Consider the following 24,483-nt stretch of genomic DNA (forward strand, 5'->3'; position numbering starts at 1 on the left):
ATCCGGGTTATTTGTCAAAATAAGATCCAGAATGTTTTCGGATTCAGGCGTGACGCGCGTTGGTTGTGACACTAATTGTGTTAAATTAAAGTTCAAACAGATGTCAATGAAATTCTTTTCCTCTACAGGACCTGCTATTGAAGAAGATGGGAGGTTGCACCAGTCAATGTTTGGGAAGTTAAAATCCCCGAAAAGGAGAATGGAGGCATTTGGATAGCTTGTTGTCAGATGAATTAAGTTATTATTGAGTTCGTTGCAAAAGTCGGGTGTGGGATGGGGAGGCCTGTAGCAGACTCCCAGTAGCACTGTTTTTGGTGATGCTCGACATAGTAACCAGAGTATTTCAAGCTTTGATTTGATATTTATCATAGTACATAAAATTTGGTTATGAACGGCTATGAGAACACCACCGCCCCTTGATCCTTCGCGGTCATTTCGAAAAACTTGGAAGTCAGGTAGGTCTGCCAAAACTTCGGTATCGGTGACGTAAATTTTTAGCCAGGTTTCTGTTAAGATGACCAGATTGCTGCCTGTTGATGATATGATGTTGGACACGAGCTCTCGCTTCGGAAGATAACTGCGAACGTTGGTGTAAACTACGGATAATGAAAGGTTAAATCTAGAAGTGGGTCTTGGTTTGTTTTTTGCCTTTAAGGAACGGGATGATTGCTACTGAATTTCTGTGACACTGTTCGAAGCCTCGTCGAAAATGTACCGTTTTGGGCCGATGCACAAGGTTTTGTAACGTAGAGAGTAGGCTACTGATTTGGATTTAGCGAATGCCAGCAGATGTTTTCTTGCTTTCTGGACGGGGCGAGTGAAGTCTTCGCCTATACTGTATTTTGTTCCTTTCAGCATTCGGCCTTTCGATAGAAGAGCGTCTTTAGTTTTCCAGTGCATGAACTTTACTATTATTGGGCGATTCCGGTCCTCTGAGTGTTTCCCTAAACGATGTGCCCGTTCTATGTCTGCGGGGTTAATATCAGTTTGTAAGTTTTCATGACAAATCTGGATGACTAGTTCCTCATACTGAGCATATGTCTCATTAGTAGTGGTGTCAGGGATTCCGTAGAAGATCAGATTACAACGGCGTGATCGGTTTTCAGCATCATCAATGCGAGCCTCTAGCTCTGAAACAAGGTGAGTTGTTTCAGTTGAGGTCGCTTGCAGGGTTTCTATGTCTTGGCGTAGGGGCATGAGGGTCTGATAGTGGGCCTCTAAATCGATCATGCGGTTGTTAAGGTCGTTTATTGTTTTGTCTGTTGTTGTCAGCTGTACTTTAAGATCCTTTATCTCTTCTACAAGTAGCGCTTGGCCTGCGGTTAGTTTTTGCAATTCGGTCAGGACAGTGTCTAGGTTAGCAGGGCCAGGATTTGTTTCAACATCGCCGGATAGGGTTAGTAACAGGCGGACAACATGGGCACATTCAGAAGCAATTGCGACACAACACTGTGGGCTCGGGAGCTGTACCAAGAAGTAATTGCTCGATTTTTTAGCATAGAGTGCGTATGTTTGACTGACCTGCATGGCGAAAGGGAAGCGGTTAGCGAACTGCGCTGTGGCACAGTCTCCGAGCCCACAAAACTGCGTCGACGGTGGCTCCTCATTTATAGCTGGCGGATTGGCTGCTCTTGATGGCGATGAGTCTTTCCAGGTTTGTTCGAGGACAGGCATCTCAGGTTCCAGGAATAAGATTGACGGAAATGGCGATGAGTTGAAACCGGGGAAGGGGTGGCATATGGCCGCCCCATCTTCGTGGCAATGGAAGGCCCGTCCTGACGAGGCACCCGGAGATACACAAGCCAGGGCGGGAATCAGCAGGTTGCTGATTAGACAGATGATGATCTGCATGGCGAAAGGGAAGCGGTTAGCGAACTGCGCTGTGGCACAGTCTCCGAGCCCACAAAACTGCGTTGTTGTTGTTGTGACTGAGAGAAGGATGAAAAGGAAATTGCACGGGCCTGCTACTGGCTCGAGCCAAGCCACCACCGCTGCCTCGTGCAGATAGAGGAAAGTTAAGAGATCAGAAGAAAGAGAAAAAAGAAAGAAAAGACGCGCGTCGCAGCAACAACTGCGTCCGCCGGAGCGGACGCTGCTCAAAAAACAAGCGGCCGAAGCCGCGCTCGCCGAAGCGAGAACAGATACTCTCACAAAACTGCGTCGACGGTGGCTCCTCATTTATAGCTGGCGGATTGGCTGCTCTTGATGGCGATGAGTCTTTCCAGGGTTGTTCGAGGACAGGCATCTCAGGTTCCAGGAATAAGATTGACGGAAATGGCGATGAGTTGAAACCGGGGAAGGGGTGGCATATGGCCGCCCCATCTTCGTGGCAATGGAAGGCCCGTCCTGACGAGGCACCCGGAGATACACAAGCCAGGGCGGGAATCAGCAGGTTGCTGATTAGACAGATGATGATCTGCATGGCGAAAGGGAAGCGGTTAGCGAACTGCGCTGTGGCACAGTCTCCGAGCCCACCTCGTTAGAGAAGGAACGTGTAGACGTGCATGACATACGTTGCCTTGAAATTTTTTGGCACGCTGTCTTCTAGCTCGAAGGGAACGTTACGAAAAGAAAGGATTCCATCCACTGCTTCCACACATAAAAGGCTACGCATTCGCAAGAAGTCGGCAGTATGTGTAACTCGCATGCTCGTTCTCTCAACACCATCACTGTGGTCGTGATGGAACTGTCATTGCTCTTACATTTTCGCCCGCATTTTAGCATATCGGCGAAAGACAGCTATATCGACGCAGAAAAGCGGCGCGTATATATACGACGGCTTAATGAACAAACATGGCGCACCACCTGCTGATGTGTTCTGTGCACTTGAAACAGCGACTGATCACTAAACGTTCGGGCGGGTGTACAAAGGGAGTACTTTTTGAAGTGGACTTAGCAGTTTCATCGTGCCGAGAGATTGAAGGTTGACCATGCAAGCGCTGCTCAGAGGTAGTTACTTTGCGCTAAGACGCACCAAAATGGAAGGAGATATAAAAAGATATGAAGGACATGGATAAAGGGTAAATGTGAAGCACGTTGTCGAGCCTGCGGCAGAACCCGTAAGAGCACAGAGCACATAAAGTGTACATTGAAAAAGGCATCCATTTACTGCCCTGTAATTGATATGTGTGAATAACCACTTCTCTCTGCATTCTGTCTATTAAAAATCAACGTGCATTATTAGATACCTTTAGCATAATGCGTAACGCTAAAGCTTACAGCTTACCGCGCCCTGTCACTGAGCACGCGCTGATTGGTCCTGACGGGAATGTGGCGCCACCTGGCGCCCTCGGGACGATCAGCGCATGCGCAGTGGCGGTTCGCAGTACGCGCTATGCTAAACGTATCTAATGTGACATAATTGCAGGGGGCTGGCTGCAGAATGATAATGTGCTCGCTACTAACATTTAGCAGCGCCCGAATGGCCATACTTCCTGGTTGATTTAGTTGCTTTTGTAACAATATATTAGAAGCGCAGAAAATAATTCAGGACTTCGAACTACTGACAGCCGCACCTGACAGTTGTGGCAAGCTTGCAAGAGCATTTCAGGCAGAAGAAAAAAGGCTTTTCAGTGCGACACTATTTCAGCATACTATTTATCTCTCAGTAGTATAGTACCATATGTCCCTCTGACTGCGCTGAATCAGCCGCTACGAAATATTTTTATTATTTTTATAGCATCACGCTGCAGAGGATGATTTGCTCCGTGCATGACAAGCATGGCTAAGGCAAACAAGAGAATGAGTGACAAGTGACAACCGTTGACCTTTCTTCTTAATGAATGAAAACAATGAAAACAAAACGGGAATAAAAAACCGTACGACGCAAATACGTTAAGTTCAACGTACGCCTTTTAAATGTTTTAGTGAAGTTAGAACAATATATAAAATGAACTTTAGAGGCGAATTCCAGCCGATGGTACTGGGAAATAAAGAAGTTAAATTCTTAAATCCTACAGTATTTTACAAAAAAAAAAACAGCTTGTATTGAATCAGACCCGCTGCGTCGCATTTTCTTACACACTGATGCAGTAAAACCTATTGTTGGGACAGCTTGTTCACGGCCGACACTCACATGGAACCAGCGGTTAAACTTTATAAGCGTTAAAATTTTGAGTAGATGTAGTGTCTCCGCCATTTTTTTTTTTTCCACGCTTGCAAGGACAGAGCCGTCTGCAGAGCGCATTGATACGTATCGCCTCTGAGGCATGACGAGAGCCCGCCCGCGTATACACGTCTCCGCAGAGGATACGCGATTCCTCAGTCGCAGCCACCACCGCGCCGCACAGCAACAGCGCCCGTGTGAACGAACCTGATCTGCGGGCGATTCCCGGCGCGACCAGAAAGAAGCCCGCGCTGTTACCGCGACGCGCTCGAGGACATGTTGTACTTCTGTCGGCATATTCTCTCCGTCTACGCCGGGGTTCCGCTCTAGCCTCGCGCAGGGCACATCGCGCTTCTCAGGCCTGTCTGGCGAGCTCAAGTATTCAGAAGGAAGCTTTCCCTCTGAAGAGCACTGCGTGAGGTAGACACATACCGTCTCTTGATTGTCCTTGTCTGCAGGTACTTGTCTCATTTGTGATTTTCCCCTTCCTCACAACCGCCGATCGGCGTTCAGGAGTTGTGGTGGTGGTAGTGGTTTATTTAAAAATAAAAAAGTGAAGCAAAAGAGTGCTGCCGGCCGCGGCAATTACTATCTAATATCTTAAGTACCCGAGCTGCAGTGGGCGGAAATGAAAGGGAAAGGGAGATGATAGTGAGGAGAAGTATAGAGGGGAGCGACAGCAAGAAAGGACAGGGGAGAGCTTGGTACACTATTTACAAAATACAACAGTAATCAAGTTCGCGCCGCTGAAGCCCAATTTCACGAAATCGACTCTGACCAGGGGGGCAGAGCAAGACTATAAGCATAAATGTGTCAAGTGGATGAAATGTGTATAGTCAGGAGTTAGAAGACCTTTTGTCTGGGCAGGTGCCACAGAGCAAAAATAATTAGTCACTGACCAGGTCGAAAACTATGGGATTTACGGATGAAAAATGAATTAAAAAAATTATCCTGACAATTACTTTTCTGTTTTTTGTCAGTAGTGGCGTTACATATTTTTTGTATATGTTTAAAAAGCGATCAGTGCCGCAGTCGTACATTATCCGCTCCTGAGAATCCGCAAAACACCCTTAGCGTTGATCCCACTCGTCCCCTGGATACAACTATGCCATGGAATCTCAAGGAGCACCCATACAGTTCCATCTAAAACTTTTGGACGAAACAATATTCAGAACGCTTTCGCGCCATCAAGAATTTCTGTCGCTTCCTTCCCTCAGGACACACTCCACGTTTCCATTCAGCACACGGGCGTTTCTGTATTTCGCCTCGATCAAAATATATATAGCCGCCGCGGCCGGGGTCGAACCCGCAACCTTGGGATTAGGAGTCGAACGCTACTGATCGATCGCGGAGGGTCGAAGCACAGAAAATAAAGTTCCATTTAGTCTACCCTTTCTTTCGCCTTTAATTTTTCCATAACATTCTAGGCTTTTTCCCCGGCCGGTGGGCTGTAGTGGGCGCTCCGAAAAGTGGGTCATAGGTGGTCACATGATCAAGGTGTAACAACCGATTCATGAGGCAGGGGCTTGGATGACCTACATGGGCGCGGTACTGCTATCGTTGTCTTCCCCACGAGATGGCAAAAACGTCAACTTCCTGTTTATTCGAAGTATCGTTCTCGGTCCCGTCAACAGTGTGATCGGGAAAAAAGTATGGATACCCTTCGAGCTATATATATGTATGTATATACTTCGTCTACCACTTTGCTGCTTGAACTGCTCTCACTCAATCCCATTATATATATATATATATATATATGTTGCGCATGTTGCGTCATGACAAAGTGATAAAGCCGCGTGCCGGCAGCACTGAACATGAACAAATAAACATTACAAAGCGAAAGGTAGACCTAATTTGGTTTCCCGCACACATAGGGGACGTCCCTCCACACCTTTTCAACGAGATCAGTCACTAAACCGTGCTGGAGAGAGCCATGGTGAAAACGCGTGGAGAGGCAGGCTGACGAGCTTCAATGATTTATCCAAAGCCTTCTTCGTGGCCCGTCGGACCTTCCCTCCGCCTAGCAACAAACTATGTAGAGCTCAGGCACTCGCCTGGAGGCAGTTACAAACACGTACCCGAACCCGCTGCAGTAAATAATAACATATACATGTGCAAGGTCTGCCAGACAGACGTAGCTGCACTTAAGCACAAACCCTGGGAGTCTGAGGCACAGCTAAGCTAAGCGGTGTTAATCCCGAAACCTTCTCGTCGAAGTTGTTCGCAGCTCTACGCAGCTCCAGCCTCAACGACCAGCTCTGGGCCGTCCAGCAGGCAGTCGAGTCGGCGACGAGACAAGATCTCGACGTCCTCCCGTGGGAGGCCTAGGCCCGGTCGCGCTAAACCCTGCCGAACACTCACTCACTTTTTAATGTTTGACTTTATTAAACAAGCCAGGTATCAAAATTCTAAAGCTCATAACTTTTTCCTCGTGATGAGTTCCTTTTTTAAGTGACAAGAGAATATGTGGATGGAGCTTCACTGAAGACTTAAGTAACAACAGGGCGGAAAGCTGAGCTAGTTGGTAAACATTCATTATGAAAAATCCAGGCGCTAACAAACAACACAGAGGGGACACATCGCTTCTAGATAGGTCAAAATTAGTAGACACAAAAGGGCTCACTGTACTAGAAATAAGTTGCAACAGGGCGGACAGATGAGCTAGTTGGTAAACATTCATTATGAAAAATCCAGGCGCTAACAAACAACGACAGAGAGGGGACACAGCAAAAGTGTTCCGCGCATGGCTTATCAGGCTGGCTTGTCATCGTCTTCGAAAGACGCGCCAGCGATAAGTGAGGGAAAAGCGTCAACAAGTAATGGCGGACATGGATAGATCAGGAAAGACAATAAGGCTAAGTTGGTTATTATTAACACTGTGGGCTATGGTAATAAAGCCCGCTGCTTAGTTCACGTCACTCGTTGCTTCCGTACTCCAGACAATAGGCACACAAACTCAACTCACTGCTGATCGGTTTGCACATCGTTCCAGAAAACAGCTACTTAGCACGTGACAGCGATAACGTACACGCTGCATGACAGCGGAGCAAGGTCCGTCCGTCGCAAGCGCCCGCAGCGCACCCCAACGCCGTCAGCAGCAGCTGGCGCGCCCTGGCGGTTTCGGTCGTGGGCGGCGACTGGGTTTCGCCGCTGCGGTGGTGTGTCATCGGCGCTGCCAAGTGATCCGGGCGTTTGTGGATTGCCGTACCGCCCGCCGTCAAAATGATGTCCCTAATCAACCGCATATTGGACTGGTTCAAGAGCCTCTTCTGGAAGGAAGAGATGGAGCTCACGCTGGTCGGACTCCAGTACTCGGGAAAGACCACCTTCGTGAACGTCATTGCAGTAAGCGCTATGCCGCCATGGCCCTCCCCATTGCTCTTGGTGGGCCGCCTGATCACGACTCTTTGCTCTTGCAGTCGGGCCAGTTCTGCGAGGACATGATCCCGACCGTGGGCTTCAATATGCGCAAGGTGACCAAGGGGAACGTCACTATCAAGGTAAGGCCGCTGCAGCTTATCTCTGAACTCCTGAAAGCTCTCGCTCATTGTCTACCTGCAGCCCCCCTTGCTAAGTTTTTATCACGAACGCCGTTTTCTCCAAACACCCCCGAAACGCTGCATTGCGTTAGAATGGGTTTTCGGGCAGGCCTGCGCTTCATAAGGAGCGCAGGTGCTTATGCAAGCCGCCGAAGTCCTAATTGTCGGCGGTATCGCCGCAATGTCAGTGTGCTGGGATGATGCTTTGTCACATTAGGCCGATCGCGATTTTTTCGCAGTGCACGTTATTGCAACGGTACGGAGAGAAAAAAAGAAGAGCAGGCGCCCGTGCGCGATCATTTACTTGGCACCGGTCGACAGATGTGCGAGAAGTCTAGTTGCTACGGCGTCGGTGTGTGCAACCTGTCAGGACAGTGGCCCTTCAGAACCAGCTTCGTCGGGGCGGCCAGTGTTGTTGGCTTTGGACGCATCTGCGTTGCGCACTTTGTTTACATCGCCCTTGTTCTCTCTGACATAAGCAGAGCTGGGAAGCGAACGAGAAGGACGCACCAAAACAAAGTCCACCCATCGACCCGCACCAGCTGACTATTTGCTTCGCTCTACTATCGGGACGACTTTTCTGATAAGGCTCCGCGGCCCCAAAACGTGGCGAAGCTGCCCCCACGGCTGTGTTAGTGAACAAAAAGCTGGGTTTCACCCGCTTATCCATATAATCTGCAACTGAGGGCTATTCTTTGTACCCAGAGTAATCTTTGTGTTATCTTCGCTTCTTCGCTCTCGCTACTTTAAGATTGCATTCGCTTTCATTATCCAGTGCTGTAAAATTTATGGCTGCCAGTCTCCATACTTCAGCGTCTTGTACTTGGCTCTCTGTTCTGTAATTCATTAATTAGAGCGGCACTTCTTTCATGTATGCCTGACATGAAAAGGGGGGGGGGGGGGGGCTTTTTAGAACTGGTGCTCTAGTGGCATGTTGGTTGTGGCATTCATGTGCAATACTGTTAGCCTTAGGCTAAATGTTGTGCTGCATCTTAAGACAAGGTTATTGTTTGTGTCTGCACATAATGTTTTTAGTGGTTTTGATTACTGCATCTAGCAGCTGCTGTGGAGCTGTCATGATACGCACTAGCAGTCACACAGCTCTATTGCCGTTCTGCAGCGACTTCAACTGACTGAGGACCACTTCAGTAGGGGCTCTGTTACTTTCTCTTCCTTTATTTTTAGCCCCTAAAGCAAAGTTTCTGTAGTTGGCATTGCATTGGCAGGGGAGTCATTTTGCACTTCAGATGTCTAAGAGTGCTTTATGACAGAATGACCTTGTAAAAACTCATGTTTTCAAACAGCTCGGCCTTGACTTAGGACACTAGATATGTGCTTTGGTTTTCATATTCATCTGGAGCTGAGCCTAATTGCATGTGCAGAGTGGCACATTGAATGGAGGGGCAAGGATTTGTTTCTTCGTCGCAAATCATTTATGTTTGTTGTGGAGCTTTGTGCCCCTTTGTTAAATGATGCTGTTAGCAGGGATAAAGTGAACATGAATCACAGGAGTAGTTATTACTAACATTAGTTGCATGGCTAGAAAGAAAAGCTTTACAGCCTTTTCAAAATCTTTCTGGTTGAAGAAAGCTTTCCTGGTCCGAAGCTTTTGCCTCCAGCCTGGGAAAATTAATCACCAGATAAGGGTTTATTTCTTTAAACTTAAATGACTTCAAGAAAGCTGCAAAACTTGGCTGAATTTAGGGGTAAGGAGTTATCCCCCCTCCCCGGCAAAAAATTTTTTTGTAACTGTATGGCGATGTCCAGATGAATAATGATCAGTTACTGCCTTTACTTAAATTTATTTTACCTTGGGGGATTTCTCTAAATACATTGAAATAGAGTAAGCTTTCACCCAAGTCTGGTGCATTTATAGATGGTAATTTATTTAGGGGTCAACTTCTCGGACCATTATAGACAACTTGTGGGGCAATTCGAGGAACAAATTCAACAAAACTGAGGTAAACTAATATAATGCATCTAAATAATGCATCTCAGTTGGTTTGTGTAACACCATGGGGCTGCCATAAACTGCCTACTGCAAACATATTGTAACTTGACCTGTGCTTCATGGCACTATAGATCAGCTACTTTTTGTCATCATGTGCACACATATACTGGGTCCATTTGCCTCATTTGGTGTGATAGTAGGAAAAGGCAGTTTGTTTATTGTGACTGGTATTGATAACGGGGACAGTTGGTGCAGTAAATATTCATAAGCAACTGACTAGTGTTCAGCTGCACAGCTAAGCTGTTGAGTGCTTATTTCATCACGTAGTTGAGTCGTCATTATATGTGAATTAAATAGCCGGCACGAAAATACGGGACTTGGATCACTTCTGTGAACTGTGTTGCAATGCTGAGCTGGCATATGGAGGCTAAACACTGCTGTTGGGTTAACTAAACACCCCAGCTTCACAGGTTCATGTTTAGAAGGCTTACTTCATTGTTACATGCTTACCAGGCCGAGTAAATTGTGCACCCATGTAAAAAGGCTTATTTCTACCAGAACGTTTCATCATCAGCCTGACTGCGCCCACTGCAGGGCAAAGGCCTCTCCCATGTGTCTCCAATTAACCCTGTCCTTTGCCAGTTGCGGCCACCGTATCCCCGCAAACTTCTTGACCTCATCCGCCCACCTAACTTTCTGCCGCCCCCTGCTACGCTTGCCTTCTCTTGGAATCCTCTCCGTTACCCTTAAAGGGGCCCAGAAACACAATCTTAGTTAACTGTTTTGCCTGTTGATTGCATACAGTGAGTTATAATGATGCTATTAGCGTCGGTAACACCGCATATATTCCGTTCTTTAATATTTTAATGTCCTCCCAAAAACAACTTCATGGCTCTGATGGTGTCGCCACACAGTGGCGGGTTTTTAGCAGCGGATATGACATCACCTGGCACGAGCTTGATGATCGGACAAACAGTAAATATACTGCAAATTGTGTGAATAAATAGACACATTTTGTCACCTGGCTGCGTTTTATATTAGATCAACAAAAACAACTTGTTTGTCTTAGATAAAAGCCCTGCAAAGCAAGTAAAATAAAAATACACCACCAGGGGCGCTCTGGCATGGAAACGACGCTGCCAGTCTCAGCAAGAATGAGTTACAGGGAGCAGGCAACCATGGAGTACAAACTTCCGCGACGTGCTCTGGCTGGCTGTTTTGATTGGTTGCGCCAGGTGCCGTCATTGGGAGAGCGAAATAGGAGTGGGAAGCCCCGCCAAAATCGAGTTGAGGGCAGCGTTTTGTTTGCTTGTATTTTCAAATTTCTTCACTGAATAACTCCCGTTCCTGTGCATCGATTCCTGTAAATCTTTTTACGTCAGCATCTGTGTGACATAAAGAATCCACCTGAAGTATAGCCGGTATCCCCCCAAGCAGTGTTTCGCAGCCCCTTTAAGGACCAGCGGTTATCTTGCCTTCGTATTACATGCCCTGCCCAAGCCCACTTCTTCCTCTTGATTTCGACTAGGATGTTATTAACCCGCATCATTTCCCTCACTCATTCTCTGCCACCCACCCACTCACCAGAAAGTAACACACGTGAAATATTGTAAGAAATCTTGTGAAAGGAAATCTTACAAAATAGAACAAAAATATCTAACATATGATTAAGGTGGCTGATGTTCCGCAGAGTAAAAGGAAGAATAATAGAAATGTTGGGGAGCAAGTGACTGGGAAGGAGGGCTGCAAAGGAATGGATTCGCTGCAGCATCCTTATAGAAGTCCCTGCCATGAAGTTTCAAGGAACGGCCTGATATTGTAGTAAGATTTAAATTATGCCTGTGTACTTTTCATTCCCTGTAGATGTTGTTTGTGCATTATATTTCATTGTGTTTACAATAATAACTGCAGTGTATATTTATAACACTGTGATAAACCCTGCTGGGTGTTGTCTTGGCTCTTGCCATTCACTATCAAGCCCTCAGCCATAACGCTGGTCAGCTATGCCTGGAGTAGTACATCTTTGCATTAATAGATAGCGCCAAGATGCATGTCCTATCAGTTTCTGCGCTTTGGCCTCATCTCTCATCCTTCACATCAGGCACATCCAGTATGCGTGTTATTAAACGGTTATCGTTTCCCATGGTCTCTGCCTACCTTGGATCTCGGCCCTATCTCATTACACTCTTTGCAAATGAGAGGTCACCCTTTCAGACCTTGGCCTCGTTTTGTTTGTACAAGTGCACCCCCGAAAAATAATGTGGAGCATGCTTGAGCATTCAAGTTTTTTTTTCCTGCATTCCGTGGAGGAAATATGAAAATTTCTTGTGTTTATATTTAGGTGCACCTGCAGCGTTTGTATTAGCGTATGTGCGTCCTCATTCTAGCTGGATAAGATGCGAGAGGTTGCTTCATCGCCTCATGACTTGTGTTATTTTTATTTTATTTATTTCAAAATACTGCAGGCCTATGTGGCCCAGGCAGGAGGGGCAAACAACCTAACAATACACAAAAGAAACGAAAAAACAACACAGCATCATACGACGATAACAAAGGGAAGATAAAAACAAACAGCATTAAAAAATACAGAATGAGACCACTTAACCAAGGAAATGTTCTTCCAATGCGTTGCTAAAATTGCTATTTTGAAAAAGGGATTCTGGGAGCATGTTCCAATCGGAGATGGTTCGGGGGAAGAAGCTATACTTAAATGAATTTGCTCGTGCGAAGATAGGCTGCAGTGTGTGTTCCTTAGTGTGTCGTGCACATCTGGTGGTAGAAGGTTGAACATAGTTAGGTATTGGAATGTTTACCTCGCGTGAAAGAATCTTACAGAGGAACAAAATTCGGTTTATTTTTCGGCGGTCTGAAAGAAGTGGGATATTATTTTCTGCCATTAGCTTTGTGGGAGAATCAAATCTGCTGTATTTGTGGAAAATAAACCTGACTGCTTTCCTTTGAATGATTTCAAGGGAGTTAATGTTCTTTTTTGTGTGCGGATCCCAAATAATAGATGCGTATTCGAGCTTCGTCCGAAGAAAAGTGTTATATGCCAAAAGCCTAATATTAGAGGGCTTTATGGCCTTGACTGTACTGTTTGCGTCTCGTGCACCATTTTTTTATTATGTCAAGGAACAAATGAATTGATTGATTGAATTGTATTGATAGTGGTTTCTAGCTCGGTGTTTCTGAGCTATCTTTGCTGGGCGCACTTTTGTCACGCCCCGGATGGTCACGGTGTGTGGTGTGCGGGTGCAGATCTGGGACATTGGAGGCCAGCCGCGGTTCCGCAGCATGTGGGAGCGGTACTGCCGGGGCGTCAATGCCATCGTGTACATGGTGGATGCGCACGACCGTGACAAGATGGAGGCCAGCCGCAATGAGCTGCACCAGCTGCTGGACAAGCCCCAGCTGGCGGGGATCCCCGTGCTCGTGCTCGGCAACAAGCGCGACCTGCCAGGGGCCCTGGACGAGCGGGACCTCATCGACCAAATGTGAGAGCCTTGGGAGCATCGTCATCAGGGGAACTTTTAAAGGTGCAGTGAAGAGGAATCTGAACCCGTCTTTTTGTCGCGGGAGCTCAGTCTACACATTCCGAGTATTCTTTGAAACTTCAATTTATTGCCCTGTGTGGCCGATTTCCCTAATTAAATCGAATTAACGCCCGGCTCCCGCCTTTTTTTTTTTAATTCTCCACGTACGGTGGGCGGAGTTGACCAACGCGTGGAGTGCCTTTCAGCCAGCTCTGTGGAGGCTTGCCGCTCTGCCATCGGCGGAGTAATACGTAGTAATCCGTAGTAGCAAATAGTCCGCGTGTATTTTTATTTCTGCGGGCTTATTTTGCAGCTATATTATCTGTGAATGAAACTATTCACGGAAACCTAAAAAACCGAATAAAGCGAAAGCAAAGCCTCCATGGAGCTGGCTGAAAGGCACTCCATGCATTGGTCGACTCCACCCACCGTACGCGGAAAAATTTAAAAAAAAAAAGTGGGAGCCGGATGTTAATCCGATTTAATTTGGGAAATCGGCCACACAGGGCAATAAGTCGAAGTTTCTAAGAATGCTTGGAACATGTAGATTGAGTTCCCGCGGCAAAAAGAAGAGTTCAGATTCCTCTTCACTGCACCTTTAATAATGGTGTGGCATTAGCTTCAATGATGCTCAGGACAAATTTTAGTTCATCTTTATTGAGTGGCTTCCGGATGACAGTGATGCTAATTCGTTGAAAAATGCATGTTTCTTCAACTAGAAGATGTCGAAATATGAAGTACAGGTTTTCCCATTGTCAGCTGCTTTTTTCTGCAAGCAAAATGCGATGCGACAGGACAGCTTTTCATGCGTGGATACCCCGAGGCCAGGCTCCATTGCCACTCTCGCTTCAAAACATGGTCATAGTGTCCCTTTTGGTCACAGTGTCCCGAGTTTTAATTGGTTGGAAAAGCCTCGAGAGAGAGAGAGAGAGAGAGGGTATAGATTTTAGAAGTTTATTGATCGCACTAGATTAGTACATTGACAAGTGCTAAAAATGGTCCGCTGCCACGGTGGCTCAGTGGTTATGGGGCTCGGCTGCTGACCCGAAAGACGTGGGTTCGATCCCGGCCGCGGCGGCTAGAATTTCTTTGGAGGGGAAATTCTGAAGGCCAGTGTGCTGTGCGATGTCAGTGCACGTTAAAGAACCCAAGGTCGAAATTTCCGGAGCCCTTCACTACGGCGTCCCTCATAGCCTGAGTCGCTTTGGGACATTAAACCCCATAAACCAAACCAACCTAAAAATGGTCCCATATTGAGGCACTGTACTTGAACTAATAAAAAAGTGATATAAGATGGCAACATCGATAGAATACGCAGTATTGAGTGGAATATAACCCACCAAAGCAAATAAAATCGCTCTTAAAGGCACGTAGTAAGCAAAAATAACAAGAAATTTGAAGCACATTTATTTATTTATTTTTTTTTGATGGTGCAGTCTCTGAATTCACGGTACAGTACATATCGCATTGGTGTGAACCTCCCGTATGTACTAAAACCTTGATAACTGGAATAGGGAATATTCAAAATTCCGCAAGTGCGCTTTCCCGCATAACAATGTTGCCCCCAACAAGATGGCTGACCATGCGTTTCCAGCTGAAACAAAGCAAGAAAGACTGGTTTTTTGTTTGATTCTTCCAAAATACGTTTCTCACATTCTATCCACACCTTTAGCGCCTGTCCTGTAGACCACGTAGTTTCTTTACAGCGAAGTCGGCCATCTTGTCTGGGGCAACATAGTTATGTGGGAAAGTGCACTTGCGGAATTTTGAATATCCCCTATTAAACACCATTAATTTTTAAAACAACTCTTAATATGCTTTTCAGCACTTTCTTGACTCTGAAATAATGGCAGTTTTGTTTCACCTTGGTTCCCTTTCGTTTGTGGTTGGAGGGTGAGTCTCTGTGAAGAATTTTCTGTGGGAAAACCGTGAAAAAGCACATTTTCTTGATGAAGAAAGTACCAAGAAACGCATTGCACAAAGAGGACCGCCCACCCAACCTCCCCCTCCAAGAGTCCCAGAAATCCACCCCTGTGGTAAAGTGCATTCAGGACATTGTAATGTGCTGAGCATGCATAAGGGAAGAGAGATTAGGGGTTCACTGTGATATATAGATATGAAAGATGTTAAAGGGACCATGAAAATAATTAAAAGCCACTTGTAAATGTTAGAAGTTATGCTCAGAAGCACTGACACCAAGTATGAGTCTTCGGAACTGAGCCGGCAATTTATTATGGCTTTTTAAAAATCGCGTTTTTTAAAATTCGCAGGCCGTTTGGTGTCTTCGTAGGGAGCGATTTTGAAACCAAAACCGGGAAAACAGACATCACTAGTCCCATGACGTCGGTAGGCCACCACACGCTGTCATTCGCTCGAGCCGCGGCAGCTACGACGTCACGGGCACACTTCCGGTAGCGGTGAAAATCGTCTGCTCGAGGCGCCGCGCGACCCCCTCGGGCAAGCGCGGGCCAGGGCATTGCCTTCACGCATATGTTTTCAATTTACCTATGCCGCCTCTTTCTGCTGGGAGTTCGGGAGCCAAGAAAGCGCCGAGATTGGAGAGACGCTGCCGACGCACGCTGCTCCTCGGGAGTGGGACAACCGGAAGTCGTAAACCGAACGTCAGCGAATGACGTATTCATGGGTGGTGCCCAGTCCCGGAGCTGTTTTCTTTATTTTTTCTTGGTGCCCCGCGCGTACGTGTTGAGGGGGGAGAGGAGGAGCGTGATTTTTAATCGTCTATAACTTCGTTGTTATTCATGCTAGCTCGAAAATTCTTTCGCTGGGGCGATGAGTGATGGATTGCCTATCTTTACGTAATCTCAATTAATTTGTTTCATAGTCCCTTTAACATTCGTTTAAACCATGGGAGGCAGAAGGCAGCATTTTTTTTTTCATGGAGCTTTTAATTAGAGAGGAATTAGTACCTTAATCATTTTCTAAATAGAAGATAGTTTAACAAAGTAGAAAAAAAAAAGAGAACCACTTGCCCTAGGTGTGATACAAACACATTGCCTTCACAGTCGCATTTGTAATGAGGGAGCAAATTACTCTTTGGCATCCACCCAAATGCAGCCATACAGCTACAAGGGAAAGCACAAATTTACTCCACCTTGGGGTTTCCCACTAAACATGTGACCATCACTTCCCACTTTGAGTTATTGATCAATTCGCTCTCTCCCTTTGGTGCAGGTGAAATACAAAAATGCCCATATGTTGTGCAGTGTTGGCGCTTCTTAACGAACCTCAGATGGTGTAAATCCATTCCAAGCCCACCACTACAGCATCCCTCGTAGTCCATGTTTCACCTCAAGACATTTAACCTTACAATTTTACTATTTACTTTTCATCCTAGTATTATCCTAAATCTGAAAAAAATAGTTACACTAATCATTTCTCACTTTGATCAACGTTACCACGAAAAAATATTCTCTTATGTTTCCTTGGTTTCAGTGACTGTTCACTTCCTTCATACATATATATATATTATGATACGTGTCGCTTGCATATTCACTACCTGAGCTAAGCATTGGTGCCCATTAGATTAATTTCATTGATCCTGCCTAAAGCCTGCTTTGTAACATGTTTTTCACTTTTGTGGTGGTAATATGGGGCCTTGGAAGTGGTCGTCTCGTTAACATTTGGCTGAGGAGGTCATTTTGCAGCCCTGGAGTGGTCTGTATGCCCACGGTAGAGAGTTGTAAAGAGAACGCTGTAGGTGCAAAAAAAGTTCTGTAGGCAAGCATTTTGAAGCGTGTCTATGTTGTGCGTGCCTGCTAATGTGCATGTACAAAATCAGCCATATGAAGCCCATCTCGTGTAGCGCAGATGCATGTGATATAGTAATTTATCACATACTGTATGTACTCTTGTTAGGGCTGCACCCCCATCATGGCAGGCGGTAATTCAGTAAAAAATTCAGCCGAAAGAACTGCTTCATGTGTACACGCCGCCGCGGTGGCTAAGCGGTTATGGTGCTCGGCTGCTGACCCGAAAGACGCGGGTTCGATCCCGGCCGCGGCGGCTGGAATTTCTTTGGAGGAGAAATTCTAGAGGCCCGTGTACTGTGCGATGTCAGTGCACGTTAAAGAACCCCAGGTGGTCGAAATTTCCGGAGCCCTCCACTACGGCGTCTCTCATAGCCTTAGTCGCTTTGGGACGTTAAACCCCCTAAACTAAACTAAACTAGCTTCATGTGTACATAATTTTGTCCATGTAGTGCGTTTTGCTGGGAGCTGATAGACGATAGCTTCCTGCGACACTCGGTACAACCACGCACGCGTCGTCCTTTGCGCTGGACTGTGTCCGGAACCGCGAACGTACAGTACCTCAGCACTGCTATGTTGTCTTGAGCGCTCAGAATTCACACCAGAAAGGTCAAAAACGTTATGCTGCGCAAAAAAAAATCTAGAATGGGGAGTACCCACACTATCGGCAAATTTTCTCGTGGTGAAGTGCTGCCTGTCAGGCAATATGCGCTGCAGTAGCGCGCCGTTCGCCCGGTGTCGCTAGGACTAGCGTGCTTTTAAGAGAGAGTGCTTTGCTTCCTGTCACTGTTTACAATAAAAGGTCTAACCTTGTTGCCATTTTACCATCACATAACACCCTCGTGCTAAAATGAACATATAATTGATTTCTGTGAGGCCTTCAACGGTGAAGCACGCGAAAAAGCAGACCAGGCGAACGCCACCTCACACTGACGGTTACAAGTCGTATGTGTGATGCTCCGCTGTGAACCGTTGGCCAAGGCACCATTACTGTCATTCAAGCTTTGGATTTTCAGGGGATCTTGATCTTAGCCTAGAGTCATGTGATCTAGCAACCTGTTTCACTTTATGCGGTTTATTCATGCTATGCTGGTTATCGGGCGCGCGTTCCATCACTCATACTTTCAATCGTGTAAAGAATGCACCCCATCAAAAACTGCAGGAAAAAGTACGGCCCTTGCACGAGTACGGCCCTTGAACCTCGTTATAACGAACACGAATACAACGAATTATCGGATATAACGAAATGAAAGAAAAGTTTGGTTGGACATGCTTTATTTCTATGGGAGTTCTATCTGTATAACGAAACGAAAAATTCAAAATTTGACACTGTATCGGTTATAACGAAGCAGTTTTTGTATTGACGGGGCTCAAAATGCGCAAACAAGTAGGAAAAAATTTCAAAGCACGCTAAATTTTGATCTTTTGAGGCGCCCGCACCTAAAATGTGTTTGAATCACCCGCGCTTCCGCACGCCACGCCATCTAGGGAGAGCGAATGAATCTAGCATCAACGGCTGCCTAGCACGTGGCTGGCACGTGATCGAACCGACGCCTGCTCCCCGGCCACCCCCGCCGTCACAATTTCCGACCCGCGCGCGCTATCTCTGCAGTTCAATCTGTAGACGCCGTCGCGGAACGCGTCTTAACAAACAGCAGTTTCGCTTGAAACGAAGATAAAGATATTCAGGGCAGTTGACAGCGGGCGCAAGGAAAAGTCATTGCCGCGGACTTCGGTGTTGCGCCTAGCACTCTATCAACCATCTTGAGCGCAAGGCAGAAGATTGCAAACGCCCACTCTGCAGGCGCTGTGAAGAATGACAGCAAGACAGGATGTTGAAGATGCCTTGTTTGCATGGTTCAAGGACGTTATAGCGCGTAACCTGCCTGTGTCTGGTGCCGTCCTTCAAATGAAGGCGAGAAGTCTCACTTCCGTCTGAGGCCACAATGACTTTCATGCAAGCAGTGGCTGGCTGCAGCGATTTAATGAACGCCATCGGATTGTTTGCCACATCTTGTCTGGCGAAGAAGCAGCCGTTGGCGCCGAGAACTGCGAGAAGTGGGCAGAAAGCTTCCGCATGCAACTAGGAGGCAAGCGGACAGTTTCGACGAGATGACACGGCGTCAGCTGGCGGTTCCGAACGTTACGTTTGAGGAATTCATCTGTGCAGATGACAAGTCGGCTGTGGCGCCCGAACTGATGGACCAAGAAATTGCTGATCAGGTGGTTTCTGCAGATGATGCTAGAAACAGTGATACATGTGAAGATGGCGAAGTGCGAGCTCTCAGCAGCGCCGAGGCCGCTGACATGGCCAGGAAGTTGAGGGGGTACCTCGGGAACCTACCTGTGGCCAAATCAGCTCACATCAGCAAAGCGCTGCTCTATGTTGATTTCGTCGAGAAATATAACCTGTCAAATAGTGTGAAGTGCCGCCAAACGGAGATTACGTCGTTTTTTAAAGAAATCAGTTTTTGCACCTGGCCATGCATCCAGATTTGTGAGTTCGCCCTTGCTTTCCAGTACGAAATGCAAGGCGAGGTTTGATATGCTTATACACGCGTTAAATTCAAAAATAGTGCATTTTTTCAACCCTGTGCTGTCCACTTTAAAGTACTCTTTACTTGGGTTTATTAGCGACCTTTTCTGTGGGATTTTGAGTGGATACTTTTATAACGAATATTGGATATAACGAAGGAATTTCCGCGCACAATGCGACTTCGTTATAATGAGGTTGGACTGTATCTTGTTGCCGTGGTCAGTGTTGGCTTATCCTCCATGGGAAATCTTGTACTTAAGTGACTACAAACTCGAGCATCTTTCATCTGCTGCCCTCTTGTGCTACATCCGCACTTCGACAGTGCATTGTTGAGTTGGATAGACATCGTCCTCTGTGCATCATCCTTAAAGCCAGTGCCAGCATCTAAGGCACTGAAATCACCACTGATCTCGTCTTTCCTAACCAGCATCTAGATATCTCACTTTGAGGTCATGCAACTTGTTTAGTTGTTGTGTACGGAAATTGTTGTCATACAAGAAGGGCTATTGTCTGTACCAACTATTGTCTACACACTTTAGCCCATGCCATTGTTAGCACTTTTGCCCTTGATGTTATTTGCTTCTTTTGAGGGGTCACTTGTGTTTAGTGTAATTTGTGTATTGTTGTGTACATTGTGCATCGTGTGTACAAAGTTTCCTTGGCCTACTGAGGCTGCAGATTCAGTAGGGTCACTGAGTCTTTTTTTTTAATGGTCAGCTAAAGGGAAGGTGTTTGTGTTGCAGGAACCTGTCGGCTATCCAGGACCGAGAAATTTGCTGCTACTCGATTTCGTGCAAGGAGCGTGATAACATTGGTAAGATTCCTTGTATGTTCGGATAGCTAAACTCTGGTTGCCAGTGGTGGTGGCCAACTGTGGTTCAATAACTGAATCATTCGGCTGTCGATAGTTGAACCATTATATACTTATCTGCACTTCGCCTTGGGTTCACATAACTGAAGGTGAACATGTGTGCAACTTGAGGTCAGTCTCTTTAGTCTTATTTTTTTATTAGTGTTGTGGTGAATGTCATGGTGGGGGGGGGGGGGGGGGGGGGGGGGTTTACAGCAACTGCTGGAGAGGTGTTAGCCAGAACCCGACGGTCCTTTGGATTTGGTGGCATTGCTAAAAGTGAGCGCAGCTGATGCATCAGTTTGCAGCATGAAAAAAAACAAACGAGACGATTTCAAATGTGAATTAGGCACAGGCAAGCTGACACTTAGGTTTTCACTTCTGTTTCGGTTCGAGGCTCAGTTTACAATGTCAAGCAGGCATGTGGTTGTTTTTTCTTCTGCTTTTCTAATCAATTACCTTTAAGCGATAACATATTGAGTAATATTCTAAATTGATCAACACCACAAAATAAATAAAAAAAATTAACAATCCCCTGTGCTCCTTGGTTTCTGTGGCTGTTGGCTTCTTTCAGGCTCGAGACAAAGATAGGCAAAATCGGTGAATGGAGAGTCTTCGTGCTAGTTCAGTTAAAACCATTCTTACTGCGGCACCTGATTATACTGACATGCTTGCTTATGTGCCTTGAACTGGCAAACTCTTTGTTGAATACACGAAAGCAAGTGACATTATGATGCAACACTGCAGTGTTCAGCATTGTGCCATTACGTTTCCTGCAAAATAAATAGGTAGCAGGCTGAGTAGATTATGTGGCTGTTTTCCTCTATGAAATACTGCATGCGGGCAGCATGTTTCACTGTTGTGCAAGTTATGCTGGCGGCTGTCCACTTTTGCAGACATCACGCTCCAGTGGCTCATCTCGCACTCCAAGTCGTCCAGTCACTGACGACGCAACCGGGACCGCCTTGGACCCCTTCTGTACATAGCCCTACCCGTGTTTATTAAAAGGGGCACCTCCCTACGGTCGAGGTGCCTATTCCTCCTGCTGGATGCAGTCTCTGGTTTAATGCGCATTTTGCGAGGGCCGCTGCTTTGTGGCATTGTTTTTGTGGCAGACTGTATGACATCTCCTCTGTGGAGTCGCATGGTCACCTTCTGGTTAGTACAGTACTTTCACTGCCTTTTATACAGATGGTTCAAAAACTGATGCTTACGTCGGAAGCGCAGTAGTGCAAGGTAATCGGAATAAAATAGTAAGGCTTCCACAGTGTGCATCCGTCTTCACTGCCGAATGTTACGCGATCTGTGTAGCCATAGAAAAAATAGTAAACAAGAACCTCGCAGACAGTATTATTTACACTGACTCGCTAAGTGTCCTTACAGCCCTTCACTATAGAAATGCAACCACTCCGCTGCTTGGCGACATCATACACAATATAACAACAGCCATCGCTCAAGGACAAAACATAAGGCTACGCTGGGTACCTAGTCATGTCGGCATAAAAGGCAACGAAAGAGCAGATTTCTGCGCTGCCCAGGCTCGTGAGAAGCAAATTAAGAATGTAAATATGCCGTATAAAGATTGTGTAAACTTAGTACATCTTAAAGCTTGAAAAAAAATGGCAGTCCGTTTGGAACAACGAAATAAATAATAAACTACACTCTGTAAAGCCAGTCTTAGGAGAATGGAAGTCATGTGTGCACCAGGAACGTTTTAAGGAAGTCGTTATATGTTGTCTCCGTATAGGCCATACACACCTCACACACAACTTTCTGCTGACTAAACAAGAGAAACCAGTTCGTGCATGTGGAGATGAACTGACAGTAAATCACAATTTATTTCATTGCTCTAGACTCGAAAAGCTGAGGAAAAAGTGCTTTTCGCTGTTATATAATCAATCCATTCCTTTTCATCCCGAGTTACTCATAGGTGATAATGCAATTGTCGATATGTTCTGTGTTTTTAGATTTTTAACAGAAGCAGGTTGTCTCAGCAAGCTATAAATCATGACCCAGTGATTCACGTGATGTCCCTCAGCCACTTTCTCATTCTTGAGAAAAAAGGCTGAGGCTTTTATTTGATTGGTTGGGATCCTCGACATCCTTGCCCAGCCAAGGATGGACGCTGAGGCTACCTGACTTTTTTAAAGTTTTTACCTTTTGCCATTCTTAAATCTCTTTTTCTCTGTTATTAGTAGGTACGTAAACTTTTAGGCCCTTTACACCACTGATCACCTTTCAAACTTTTATTAAATCGCACAGAAATTATTTCCTATACCTTGTGCTTGGTGCATAATGGCCTTAGTTGCCTATGTGCCATTAAACCCAACACAACACACCTTCTGGTTAGTGAGAATGAAGACTAGTTTGAAATCATATGTGCGACACCACCAATCCAACTTTTATGCCTTTTCCTGGCTTAGTAATACCCTGCACTCTCGGTGTAACTAATTATACTTGCTACTTCAGAGCCATAGTCTACATCCCAGCTTATCTTTTTTTAGTGTCCCCTTATGTTTAGCTTGCTAAGATTACTAAGTCTTCCACTACAACTTGGTAGGTGGGTTAACTGCAATGCTATGATGCTTTCGTCGCCTCATTCTGCCAAGGTGACTAACAGTGCATGCCTTAGGTGTGAAGTATTTATTCGCTGAATTTGCACACTTCTTTTCTTAAAGGGACACTGAGGGGAGCACTATTAATATTTTTTTTATAGCAAAATCCGATGGTTCGGCATGTCATGGCTTTGTTGCCACTTGGGCGGCAGCGAAAGATGCATTTATTTCTAAGAAATTTGGATTCGAAGTTGAAAAAGTTTTTCCCGCCGCTCTGATTCAAACTTGGGATTCTCCTATGACGACACAGGACTAAGTGACGTGAAAATGACGTAACGCAGACTCCGTGATTTCTGGCTGCCAGCAGTGCGGCCTAGCAGCAGCCAAAAAGAAGGCTACCGCCGGCCGCGCGTTGAAGGCATCTATCTGCTATTGCAGCCGTCGCTACAGTCGCTTCGCTTACGTTTGCACTGGGGTTTTGCCAGCGTTACAATGGATCTCGTTCTCGAAGTCGTCAACGAAGTTCTCGCAAATAGACACCTTTAGCATACCATGTACCTTGTTACCGCTAGCGGAATACCGGGAGCCCCCCTTGAGCAGGCCGGTGAGCAGGCGCTGATTGGTCCAGATGCTTCAGTCGCGCGCGTAGCTGCCGGGCACGTGGCGCCTTCTGGCGACGTCAAGGAGATTTGCGGATGTATTGGCTGCGCCTCAGTGATTTGTGGTTTCTCGGGTCCTAGAGTTGCTAGAACCATTGGTTCTAGCAACACTGCTTTGTCCTATGACGTCACCACGCTTGTACTTGCGAGTTTGTCCTGTGGCGGCGATACCTGTATTTTGGTTCTTGCTCTTTTCTACGTTACAAGAGCTTTGTTGTCAGTATGAGTGGCGTTTCTGTAATCGGGAGCTGGTATTCTGTCGATACAAGCCAACTTAAATTTCTCCTCAGTGTCCCTTTAATATTAAGGCTTCAAAAAGGGGGTGCGCAAATTACGCAGAGATTTTGCAAGCACTCCCTAAGAAACTACAAAAGTGATAATGTGCAGTGTATACAGTATGTTGCCACGTATAAGTTGACCCCGCAACTCGCGCTCCTGGCTGGCCAAAAAAAAAAAAAAATGGCTCCAAATATAAGTCTACGCATACCCTGCGCCCGCCTCAGACACACACACTGTAGTTCCCTGCATGATGGCATGATGGCGCTTGCACAGCTCGAAGCAATAAACGCAGAACAGTACAGCCATAAAGCCAGCAGTAGGACTCGAGTGGAGTTACAAGACAACAAAACGGCACCTTCGCAGCCGGGCTCGCGCTTGACCGCGGCGGCCGCATTTCGATGGAGGCGGAACGCAAAAGGCGCCCATGTGCTGTGCAATGTCAGTGCAGGTTAAAGATCTCCAGGTGGTCGAAATTATTCGAGAGACCTCCACTATGGCACCTCTTTCTTCTTTCACTCCCACCTTTCTCCCTTCCCTTACGGCGCAGTTCAGATGTCCATGGAAATATGTGAGGCAGGTACTGCGCCTTTTCCTTTTCTCAAAAACCAATTTTACCATGCGGCTGAGCAGCGGCTGAGTTTCGGATTCGGGCGCGACGCACGCTCTGAAGGTTACCGCAAGTTTGCTCACGAAGCCGCTCGTGCAGGAA

The 24,483-nt window shown here is 46.3% G+C and overlaps 2 protein-coding genes across 2 annotated transcripts; one reads left to right on the forward strand and one right to left on the reverse strand.

Moving 5' to 3' along the window:
• Positions 1 to 669: 669 nt before the first annotated feature.
• On the reverse strand, positions 670 to 2,145 carry LOC149335611 (uncharacterized). The gene has a single exon (XM_089553981.1). It carries the CDS (start codon positions 1,849 to 1,851, stop codon positions 670 to 672), a length of 1,182 nt encoding a protein of 393 aa, XP_089410107.1. The 5' UTR covers positions 1,852 to 2,145.
• A 5,067-nt stretch (positions 2,146 to 7,212) lies between these two features.
• On the forward strand, positions 7,213 to 21,329 carry Arl8 (ADP-ribosylation factor-like protein 8). Its single transcript, XM_089552190.1, has 5 exons — positions 7,213 to 7,450; positions 7,525 to 7,605; positions 12,854 to 13,089; positions 20,175 to 20,245; positions 21,178 to 21,329. Exons 1-5 carry the CDS (start codon positions 7,328 to 7,330, stop codon positions 21,225 to 21,227), a joined length of 561 nt encoding a protein of 186 aa, XP_089408316.1. The 5' UTR covers positions 7,213 to 7,327; the 3' UTR covers positions 21,228 to 21,329.
• Positions 21,330 to 24,483: the final 3,154 nt, after the last annotated feature.

This window comes from Amblyomma mixtum, chromosome 7 (genome assembly GCF_055824585.1).
Source record: "Amblyomma mixtum isolate Tamu chromosome 7, ASM5582458v1, whole genome shotgun sequence".
In the NCBI taxonomy this organism is placed as follows: domain Eukaryota; kingdom Metazoa; phylum Arthropoda; class Arachnida; order Ixodida; family Ixodidae; genus Amblyomma; species Amblyomma mixtum.

Excerpts from the sequence above, each read along its gene's own strand:
- LOC149335611 (XM_089553981.1), bottom strand. The coding sequence starts at position 1,851 with ATGCAGATCATCATCTGTCTAATCAGCAACCTGCTGATTCCCGCCCTG.
- Arl8 (XM_089552190.1), top strand. The coding sequence starts at position 7,328 with ATGATGTCCCTAATCAACCGCATATTGGACTGGTTCAAGAGCCTCTTC. Across the intron at positions 13,090-20,174 it reads CGGGACCTCATCGACCAAAT|GAACCTGTCGGCTATCCAGG; the intron begins GTGAGAGCCTTG and ends TTTGTGTTGCAG. Across the intron at positions 20,246-21,177 it reads CAAGGAGCGTGATAACATTG|ACATCACGCTCCAGTGGCTC; the intron begins GTAAGATTCCTT and ends CCACTTTTGCAG.